Raw genomic sequence first — 11704 nt, forward strand, 5'->3', positions numbered from 1 at the left:
ACATTTTCTAAACATAGCAGTAGTTAAGTGGTATCATTTACATACTAATTGTATTACTTTTGAGCGTATATATGATATCTGTATAAGGCCTAAGGGAAACGAAAACAGAATGAGTGCATTTGAATTTTGGTGTAGGCAAAGAATATTGTATAAAATGTAGATTGTCCAGGGAAAATTACAAGGAGAGCAGGTCTAAAAAGATGATTGACACAATGAATGAAACAATAGGCTCAGTGATGGACTGGAGCCGACTAAGGCACCAGACAATAACAACATGAGGAAGAGGCTGTTTGACTTCACCTAACAACAATGCTTTTAATAAAATGGCTTATAATTTAAATTTATTTTTGAAACGTATGCAAAGTATTGAAAGGAACAATTAATTTGTATAACCAACAGCATAACTGCCTTGTAAACTCATGATATTGTCAGATTTGGGTTGCTATTTTGCTCATTTAGTATTACTTTAATTATAAGTTTAGGAATCATTTTGTTCAAATTACTAAACATTTAACTGCTAATAAGCAAACAAATAACATTGACTGTTTGTACCCACTCAACAACTCCACAGGATAAAAATCTAGAATTTTGCTTCAATAAAATTTACAGACAAGAACGTTTTACATATCTGAAAACATCCTAGGCAGTTGGACATTTTCACAAGTGGTTTGAGTCAAAATTGATTCCATAGCACCTGTAACCATAGCACATGTTACAGTTTGTGTTAAATGGTATAATGGCATCAGACATGGCTAATATGGCTTCCATGTTACTGAATTCTGTGGATATCCTGGACCATCAAGTTAGTCCTGTCTCAGTGACCCCTACAGGGTCAGTCCAAGTCTGTGATGTTCACAGGATCAGATCACCAAGTGTTTTCCTTTGATGGAAAGACTGATAGTTTAGAACACAGACCTTTTGGTTATTGATCTAGCAGGTACACATCCAGCAACCCAGGCTCCCTTGAACTCTCTGTATAAAGATGATATATGGATAATGACATTTAGAAAAAGATACAAGTATGAAGCAGTGAAGCCATAGGAGCCAGAAGATGAGTATTTTTACAGGAAAAACAAATCACGTCTGTGCTATTATTTCATCGCAAGCACATAAATAGAAGGATTGCAAACTATAATCAAAGTCAAAGTTTGGGAGTGAAGAGAGCATTATCATTGAACCATTGTCAGCTCCTGCTGTGCAAGTGGGAATGTGTTGATATAATGAGCGTTTTATTGAAAGAAGTGAGTGTTCTTCTCATAACTTGCCTTATAGCCTCCTTTATCTGTTTGTTTCTAAGAGTATAGATGACGGGATTCAAGAAAGGAGGGACTATACAATAGAACACAGAAATGACCATGTCCTGTATCTGAGGGGAGTTGGAGGTTGGCTTCAGATACACAACAGCACCAGAGCCAAGGAAAACTATGAAAATGAGGATGTGTGGGACACAGGTGGAAAAGGCCTTTCTTCGTTCTCCTCTGGTTGGAAATTTGAGCACAGTAGAAAATATGTGAATATAAGACATGATGATGAAGGAAAAGCAGCCACCACCTACTATCATTGTAGAGGCAAAAATTACAATTTCATTGGCTAACGTGTCAGAGCAGGAGAGCTTCAGCAGGGAGGGAATATCACAAAAAAACTGAGGTACCACATTAGAATGACAGAAGGACAAATGGAATGTGTTCCCAGTGTGCATACCTGCATAGACCAGACCACTGAGCACAGAGCCCAGCGTCATTTGGACACAGACACGAGGGGTCATGATCACATGGTAGTGGAGGGGCTGGCAGATGGCCACATAGCGGTCACGGGCCATGATGGTGAGCAGCAGAAATTCAGTATAAGCACATAACTGCACAAGGTAAATCTGAGCTGCACATCCAACCACGGAAATCACCCTGTTGTTTAGCAGGAAGATGACACATGCCTTTGGTACACTCACAGAAATGTAACACATGTCCCAGACAGAGAGATTCAGAATAAAGAAATACATGGGTGTATGAAGTCTTTGGTCAACGGTGATCACTGTGACAATGAGAAGATTCCCTGTGAGAGTAGCCAAGTACATTAGTAAAAATAACATTGTGTGCACGACTCTCAACTCCCACACATCAGAAAATCCTGAGAGTAGAAATTCAGACACTGTGGTAGAGTTAGGCATTTTGGTATAATTTCTTTAAGATGTTAGCATACACATTTAAAAAATTCCTAAAAAAAAGGGAAGAGATGGTAACTATGAGCATCAATCCCCATTCATGCATTATATATACTATATCTGGCATTTCTAAGCATAGCATACCATAATGTTAGCTCTTGGTCCTGTAGTATTTTTCCTGGTGTAAATTAAATTATTTCTGAATGTCAGCAAAATAATTGTGCTCAGATTGGTTTTTATTTCTATCAGTGATGTATATGTAAAATTGGGAGTTAAAGATCTACAGTTTGCCCAACAAATTTATTGCATTAATATAGGTCATTTCCTTTTATGTGTATTATTATTAGAACACATTTAGTATATAAGTAATTGGTGAGCAAAATAAAACACATAGAGAGAGGGTAGACTAGAGTTTTATCAGAATATCTCATTTTTATGAGCAGTTTTATTTCATTTTTCTCCCTATTGAGGAACAGTTATTATTTTCAACTCTATTTCCACATCAATTTTACAAATACTTTTTCAATTTGGAAAGTCCCCAGAATTATCCTTTATGATAATCTTATTCTGTTGGCAATAAATATTTGTTCATATTAACAATTTAGAAGTTATGGTTTCTTTTAGACATCTCTTTTTCTCTATGTGTACTTTTAAAAATATTTTATTTCCTGTTAAAGGGTAATTTTTATTCTTTTTTAACTTTTATACCATTGTTATCCAATGGAATCATAATTACACCAGCTTTCACTTATTTAATCTAGCACATGTAGTTTACATTATTCACACGTTATACAATATAATTCTCATTGTAATTATGCAACTAAACAAAGTTATATACAAAAGTTAAATTGCAATAATGGTACAATGAAAAGACCAAGTAAATGAGTCTATTAATCACTGCTGTGCCTTCAAGGCCCACTCTGAGCGACCCGAGGGCACACTGTAGAATTGCTCCTGTGGTTTTCTGGGGCTTTAACTCTTTGTGGGATTAGAAAGTCCCACCTTTCTTCAATGATGCATCTGGTGGTTTCAAACTGTTGACCTTTGGATCTCAATGCAATGTGCACCTACATCCAGTGTTGTTGTTAAGTACCATTGGACTGGCTGTGATCCATTTGGTCCCTAAGCACAACAGAAGGCAATATTACCTGGTCCTGCACCATCCGCACATCCTAGCTTTTGCCCATTGTTGCTGTTATTGTGAGTAAATCAATAGTACTGACTGCATTCTAATAAGTAAACAAAAAGTAAATACAAATCACAACACTCTGCTTCTTTTAGTGTAATTATTTGTTTTTAAAATGACCATGAGAAGATAAAATATGCTGAAATGCTACGAGTAGAGTTTGGAAAACGTAAAATGTGTAATTCTTTAGCTTCATATTTGAAGGTGGATGGGTCTATCAGGTACAGGAGTACAGAAAATTACGTGATTCTCCCATCCCTCATATTTAAAAATTAAAGGTTCTTTGACTTTTATAGAACAACAGACAAGATACTGTTTCGAGCCCCCAAATTGTAAGATAAATTTTGTTCATTCGTGAATTTCTCATTTACCCAAATATCCATTAATCTACTTATAATTTCCTCAAATTTCAAAAATATTGTGAGATTAATTATATGCAACTAGTGATCTGAAAGCAGTCTTGATGGGATCTCTGTAAATATAATTATGACCAAATGCTTATGTATCCAATAATATGATATCAGAAAATACTAGAATGTAGTTTAAGTAAAAGGAACTGTGTATATAAAACTTACATATATGTCTTATAATCTCTGTGTCACTCTGTAGAAAGAAAATATAAAATTGAATGTTTAGCAATTGGAAAGTGTTTTTAAATATCCTTACTTAAATATTAAGAAATATCAAATAATTTTTCTTCAAACAAAATATACTGAGTAAATATATTAGTATACATTTAAACTATCCAATCTAAGCCGTGAAGATGTAGACCTGTACACAGCAGTTTCTGAATCTGCAACAATTTCTAGCTTCAGCAAGGTAAAAGGGCTGTTTCCCACTCCCTCTGAGTTTTTATGAACAACTGTGAATCCTACTATAATGACTGGGGGTATTTAAAATAGATTTAATCAAAATTTGTTCATGAGTGTGAGTATATTCCCTATTTATATGGTCTATTTTAACCTCATTTCCAGTGCTTCTGTGTAAATCAGTGAACTGTACAAGAAGTAAAGGAAATCATCTATTCATGTTGTAGCAAGGAGTAGTAAGAAAAAAAATTAAATTAATAACAACAAATACTCACAAGATGTTATTATATATGTTGTATAGGTAGTTCAGGTTCTCCGGTAAGGACGCAGTATATGAAGTGTGGACAAAACTGAGTAGGCACATTTCTCAAAATGACTGAGGCTCTGACAGCAATCCTGCTTTATAACTAGCGCCTCTGTGTTCAGATAGATCTAAGAACACGAGGATGCTGTCGGCACGAGGAAAACTCCTGGGAGTGCATCCCCTGGCATTCAACAATAGCCACCTCCCAGCAGGAATTTCAAAAAGATAATTGCTTCTACAGCGATAGTGAACAGGACCCTAAGTATGGGTCCTGTTATTCAAACTTTTATGTCTCAAGACATATTTGACCATTAAAAAAATTGAAGATCATGGCAATGCAGCTAAGAGGGTTTACTGAAACCCTAAAAAGGCTGAACATGATAGTGGCATTGGAGGAAAGCAAACGGAAATAGAGGAAGGAACTCTGAGTCAAAGGAAATTTTTGACTTAAATACAGGAATGTACATAAGTAAATACATTTATATATTATGATAGGGAATATAGATCTTTGTACATGTTAAGTATTAAGTTAGAAGATAGACATTGGGCCCCTACTGAAGTGCTCACTCAATGCAAGAACACTTTGTTCTAATAACCCGTCATTCAGTGTTGCTCACCTTCCTTACAGGATCCCTGAAGACAAAATGGGAGCATGAGAAAATGTGGTGAAGAAAGCTGATGGTGCCTGGATATCCCAAAATATAGCATCTGGGTTCGTTTTTTATTCATTTTATAGAGGCTCATACAACTGTTATCACAATCCATATATACATCCGGTGTGTCAAACACATTTGTACATATGTTGCCATCATCATTCTCAAAACATTTGCTTTCTGATTGAGCCCTTCATATCAGCTCCTCATTTTGCCCCTCCCTCCCAGCTTCCCCCTCCCTCATGAACCCTTGATCATTTATAAATTTTTTGTTATATGTTACACTGTCTGATGGCTCCCTTCACCCATGTTTCTGTTGTCCATCCCTCACGGAGAGGTTGTATGTAGATCCTTGTGGGTTCCCCCTTTGACCTAGTTTTAATTTGCCCCTGTGACCCAGGCAATGTGCTTAAAACTTTTTATGTCATTTTATTGGGCATGTACAACCCTTATCACAATCTATACATACATCCATGGTGCCAAGCACATTTGTACATATGTTGCCATCATCATTCTCAAAACACTTGTTTTCTACTTGTGCCCTTCATATCAGCTCCCCATTTTCCCCCTCCCTCCCACTCTGCCCTCCCCTCATAACACTTGATAATTTATAAATTTTTATTGGCAATGTGCTTAAAACTTTTTATGTCATTTTATTGGGCATGTACAACCCTTATCACAATCTATACATACATCCATGGTGCCAAGCACATTTGTACATATGTTGCCATCATCATTCTCAAAACACTTGTTTTCTACTTGTGCCCTTCATATCAGCTCCCCATTTTCCCCCTCCCTCCCACTCTGCCCTCCCCTCATAACACTTGATAATTTATAAATTTTTATTATTATGTCATATCTTACACTGTCCAATGTCTCCCTTCACCCACTTTTCTGTTGTCCATCCCCCAGGGAGGAGATTACATGTAGATCCTTGTAATCAGTTCCCCCATTCCACCCCACCCACCCTCCACCCTCCCAGTATCGCCACTCTCACCACTGGTCCTCAAGGGATCATCTGTCCTGTATTCCCTTTGTTTCCAGTTCCTGTCTGTACCAATGTACATCCTCTGGTCCAACCAGATTTGTACACTATAATTGGGATCATGATCGTGGGGGGAGAGGGAGGAGGAAGCATTTAAGAACTAGAGGAAAGTTATATGTTTCATCATTGCTACCCTGCACCCTGACTGGTTCATCTCCTCCATCCAACCCTTCAGTAAGGGGGTGTCCAGTTGGCTACCGGTAGGCTTTGTGTCTCCATTCTGCACTCACTCACATATACAATGATATGCTTTTTACTTCTTTGATGCTTGATACCTGATCCCTTCGACAGCTCGTGGGATGGTGTGTTTCTTCCATGTGGCCTTTGTTGCTTCTGAACTAGATGGCCACTTGTTTATTATTGAGCCTCCAAGACCCGAGACACTATATCTTTTGATAGCCGGGCAACATCAGCTTTCTTCACCATATTTGCTTATGCACACGTTTGTCTTCAGTGATCGTATCAGGAAGGTGGTCACCCACTGATATGATTTTTAGTTCTTTGATGTCTGATAACAGGTCCCTTCTACACCTCGTGGTCAGTCAGGTTTGTGTGCTTCTTCCATGTGGGCTTTGATGCTTCTCAGCCAAATGGCCACTTGTTTATCTTCAAGCCTTTAATACCCCAGATGCTATATATTTTGATAGCCAGTACCATCCGCTTCCTTCACCACATTTGCATATGAACACATTTTTCTTCAGCAATAGTGTCGGGAGGGTGTGCATCCTGCAATGCCATTTAATAGGACAACGTGTTCTTGCATTGAGTAAGTGCTTGAGTGGAGGCCCAATGTCCATCTGCTGCCTTAATACTAAAGCCTTAAATACATGCACATAGATCTGTTTCCCCACACTCTTATATAAATATATTTACATATGTACATTCCAGTCTTTAGTCCTCTGTAAATACCCTTTGTCACCTAATTATTTCCTCTATTTCCTTTTCCCCTCCTCTTGTCCCACTACCATGCCTTCATTTAGGTTTCAGTAATTTATGTCAGTTGCATTGCCCTTGCTGAATCCCTACCAGGCCTCTCACACCCTCCTTGCCACTGATTTTGGATCACTTGTTGCTCACCTGTCCCTGGTGAGGTCCAGGTAGTATAGCATGAGCCAGATAAAATCCAGGGATACATATGGTAGCCAACTGAAAAGGGGGTGTATGGAGGAAAGAGGAAAGAAAAAAATAAAGATGTGTGATGGGGGAATAGGGCACTGATGCACCCAAGTGGAGAGTATTGTTTGTATCTCCACAGGGAAAGAGGGACCAGATATAAAGCCAGGCCAGACAAATGCAGTGTGCTGGCCAGGAGTGGGAAGCCAGTGGAGGGGTGTGAGGGCTTGGCCCCCATACTAGCTACGTGGACCACTACTCTCACTTTGGAAGAATTTGCTTGCGAGGATGGCACTGAACCTACAGCTAGGGGAGAGGGGCATGTCTGATCAGAGAAAATGGGAGCAAATGAAAGGGGTGGAAGAGAGAGTGGAGCACATCCTGGCCCGTCAGGCCTGGAGGCCCATATCCCCACTCTGAAGAGCCAATGGACAGTGTGGACAATATGGCTGATCCCACTATAAGACTTGCCATCCCTTGATGGCCCAGGGCCATAAGGGGGACACACTGGAGACTGGAGACTCTGTCCAGACTGGCTCAGACTGACCCTGTGACACCGAGGCAAACCACTAAAAGTGTGCAGCACAGCAACCGTGGGAGCAGAGCAGGGAGCCCCTTAGGGAGTACAAAGGACAGACTCTGGGGGCTAGAGATCAAAAATCAGACCTTGATCTATTTACAGGTTTTCCTTTCTTTTTAATTTTTTTCTATTAATTAATTTATTCTTTTTAAAAAAATTATTCTTCTATGGGTAATTGGTTTCCTTTTTTGTTGTCGTCACTGTATGCACACTCAACACCTATCTAGCTATGGCTTGATTTTTTGTGCATATTATTATATCTACAGATATATCAAGTTAAGATAGACTGGATGAATAATATGGAGGAGAAAACAATGGGACCAATGGTTCTGGGGGGACATGGGAGATGGGGAGGGGGAGCAAGGAGGTGGTGCTGATCTCATTTATTCTTAGAATGAATTTTTGAGTATTAAATATGCATGATTACCGAAGGAAAAGTCAATGATCCTGTTGTTGATTTATTTCCAGAGTTGTTGTACTTTTAAATGCTGTGAAGTCAGTTCTGAGCCAGAGTGATCTCAGGCACAAAAGAAAAATGCACTGCCTGCTCCTCCACCTCCCTCCCCATTGCTCTTATGCTGTAGTCCCTTGTTGCAGCGACTGTGTCAGTGCACCTCCTTGAGAAACTTCCTCTTGTTCACAGTGCCTCTACTTGACCTAACACCACACCTTTCCCAGGCTTCAGACTCCTGACACTATATGCAAATTATGTAAATGAAATTTTGTCATCCTTGTCTGTAATGAGTACTCTGGTGTTACTTCTTCCAATACAGATCTGTGTGTCCCTTTAGCAGTCCATGCACTTTCAATGTATTCCTCCAGCACCACAATTGAGATGCATCAATTGTTTTTCAGTCTTTTCTATTCACTGTCCCACTTCCACATGTAATGAGTCACTGGAAAATACCATGACTTGGGTCAGGTGCACCCTAGTTCTCACAAGGTCATCCTTGGTTTCAACACTTGACATATGTCTGCTGCAGCAGCTTTAGGCAATGCAAACAACTTTGAATCTGATTGCTTCTTCAATGAGCATGCAGTGTGGATCAAAGCAAGAAAAAATTCCTTGACAACTTCAACATTGTCTCCATTTATCATGATCATGTTTTCTACTCTTCCAGTTGTGAGGGATTTGGTGTCATTACATAATGAATTGTCACCCATATTAGGAGCAATTAATTGCAAAATATAAGTTATGATACAAGTACTTACACTTATGATATATAAAAATTTTAAATGAATGAGACAAGTAAATCGATTTAAAAATGAGTAAGATATCTGAATAGACACCGAAGAAGATATACAGACACCATACAAGTAGATGAAAAGATTCTATGTCTTATATTAGGAAGCTGTAAATGAAGACAACATTCAGATATACTAAATAGCTAATATAATGAGAAAAAATATCACTGTAAACACTGAGATGTTAAGGATACAGAGAAATAGAAGCTGTCATTAATTTTTTGGAGAAAATGAATAATTAATTATTTACTTTTGTAAAAAGTTTGAAAGTATAAAGCTAATTATACTTTTATTATTCAATCTAGCATGCAATAAAAAATCCTGGTATTTATCCAATTTATTTAAGGACCTGTAACTGTATAAAAAACTTTCAAAAGATATTTATTTAAGCTTTATTCAATTTGTCATTGTTATCAAGTTCATTTTTGCTTCATAGCTTAATTCTGCTGTGGTCCAATTTAGAAGCACTCAAGATATTTTTCAATATATGAATGGATGAACAAAATGAGGTATATATACAGAATGTAGTATTATTTATGATGAAGAGTGGATAATCAATCCACAAATAAAAGCACAATAACCTGAGTGGCCTATTATTGCTAAGCGAAAGAAACCAGCTTGAAAGGCTACATGTTTATGACCCTGACTGCAGAACAATCTGGTAAAATTAAAAACAGAAGGAAGAATGAAATATCAAAGATTTCCCAGGGCTTCAGAAGGAGATGAGAAGGGGTGAATACATAGTGTACTTTATGCATTTCCCATAAAACCCCTAGATTTAACAAGTATTGAACCATGATTTCAGAGTGATATTAGTTAATAAATATTTGTCACTAATGAATGGTTCATCAATTACAGCAACTGTACCATACAAGTTGTTAATAATAGAGGAAGCTGTTAGTATGGAAAGGTTTGAAAGGGAGACTCTCACGATTTGCTCAATTTTCAAATAAATCTAAAACTTTTCTCGAACTTAAATTCACTCTACATATTTTAATCTCTATTGTATATTTTGGCAAATGTCAAAATGTGTTAATATATTTTGTCACATTTTGTATTGAGTGGGAGTTTAATCATGCCATATTTCCATCTAGAGTGCTTTAAATCTAGTTTTCTTATTCTTTTAGTATGTTACAGATTGTTGCTGACATTCGTTTTTAGTTTCACATATACATCTTTCAATTGTCAATGAAGCTGTATTGTTTTTTGATATTGCTTTAACAAAGTTGATCTCCCCCCAACCTCCATCTCATGAAGTGACCATTCTATTTAGAGAACTACCATGGAAAATTCATTTATTAGAATCAATAAGCCAAAATTCAAACAAGCAGAAAAAAACCCCACACATTTGGAGGATTTGATAAAATATTGTTGTAGATTTCATGTTTTGAGATTGGCCGTGTAAATATATATAGTCTATTTCTTTAAGAAACAAATTATTAATAATCCCTTCAGATCGTCCTTATCTCTCAAACCCTAATATGTTGTTAATGGCTTAAAAAAAGGAAAGTGAAATTGAAATACACTTGGGACCTTAGTAACAATTTCATGTCAAACCAACAAACAACAGACAAATGAGCAAACAAAAATAACAAACCCAAGACCGTATAAACATCATGTATGACTTTCTACTTAAACATATTTTGTTAAGTAAAATAAGCTCATCTCTAAAGACAACATATTGTGTAACTGGTATGTTAAAAATGACTAGAGATTATACTGAAGGAAGAGACTAGCAGCAAATATGCAGTACAAGAGAATTTGTGTGTGTGGGGGGGGGGTAGTTAATACAGTGCTGTTTATCTAAATGGTGAATGTGGTTAAATCACGTAAGTAATTTTTTAAAAGTCATAAAACTATACAGCTTTTTATAAATGAAATTGTCTGTAAACATATTCTACACAAAATATCCAAATATATTTCTGTAGTAATATCAAATAATAACATGCTTTGGAAATTATGAAAATTGAAGACTTGTATCTGAGAACAAAGTGTTAGTAATATAGGTATACACATTTTTTCAAACACTAAAGCACTCAGAAATCCAGGAAAAGCATTAAATTCCATGAATATATAATTTTTTAAAATTTACCTAGAAGCAATTTAGTAAAAGCAAAACACTACTATCATTAAAGTATGAAAAATATAACTAACATCTTTTAAAAATAACCTACACACCCAAATGTATGATTGTGACCAATTGAGTAAAATAAGAATAAATAATTATTTAAATATTTTTGGGGAAAAGTGGAGAATTTCAACATTAAGAATAAAGCACAATGCAACAAGGAAAGCTTTCTTTTAAAGCAGCCTGTTTTTATATGCTTTGATAACATTAATGTTACTATCCTTAGTAGATGGATTAATCAAGTTAATGGTTTGGTTTGGTATGTAGAATATTAAACACTGCTAAAACATCACAAAATAGTGCAGTGTGCACCCCAAAACCGGTTACATCTTCATCTTTCAACAGAGCAGCCCTCATAAGCAGCACTGTGTGGTATAAGAGCTTCCCTTGCAGCTTTTCAAGCTCAGAACTGTGGAGGGGAGCAGAAGACAACCTTGAGAAAAATTCCATGACAATTGCAGTCGAATATTACCTATGATGCTG

At 36.9% G+C, this 11704-nt stretch overlaps 1 protein-coding gene across 1 annotated transcript; it reads right to left on the minus strand.

The window, feature by feature from the left end:
* Positions 1-1183: 1183 nt before the first annotated feature.
* On the minus strand, positions 1184-2164 carry LOC142440369 (olfactory receptor 14C36-like). Its single transcript, XM_075542826.1, has one exon. It carries the CDS (start codon positions 2162-2164, stop codon positions 1184-1186), a length of 981 nt encoding a protein of 326 aa, XP_075398941.1.
* Between the last annotated feature and the right edge of the window lie 9540 nt (positions 2165-11704).

Source organism: Tenrec ecaudatus, chromosome 2 (assembly GCF_050624435.1).
Source record: "Tenrec ecaudatus isolate mTenEca1 chromosome 2, mTenEca1.hap1, whole genome shotgun sequence".
NCBI classification, from domain to species: domain Eukaryota; kingdom Metazoa; phylum Chordata; class Mammalia; order Afrosoricida; family Tenrecidae; genus Tenrec; species Tenrec ecaudatus.

Bases quoted from the DNA above. Each gene is read 5' to 3' on its own strand.
- LOC142440369 (XM_075542826.1), bottom strand. From the start codon at position 2,164: ATGCCTAACTCTACCACAGTGTCTGAATTTCTACTCTCAGGATTTTCT.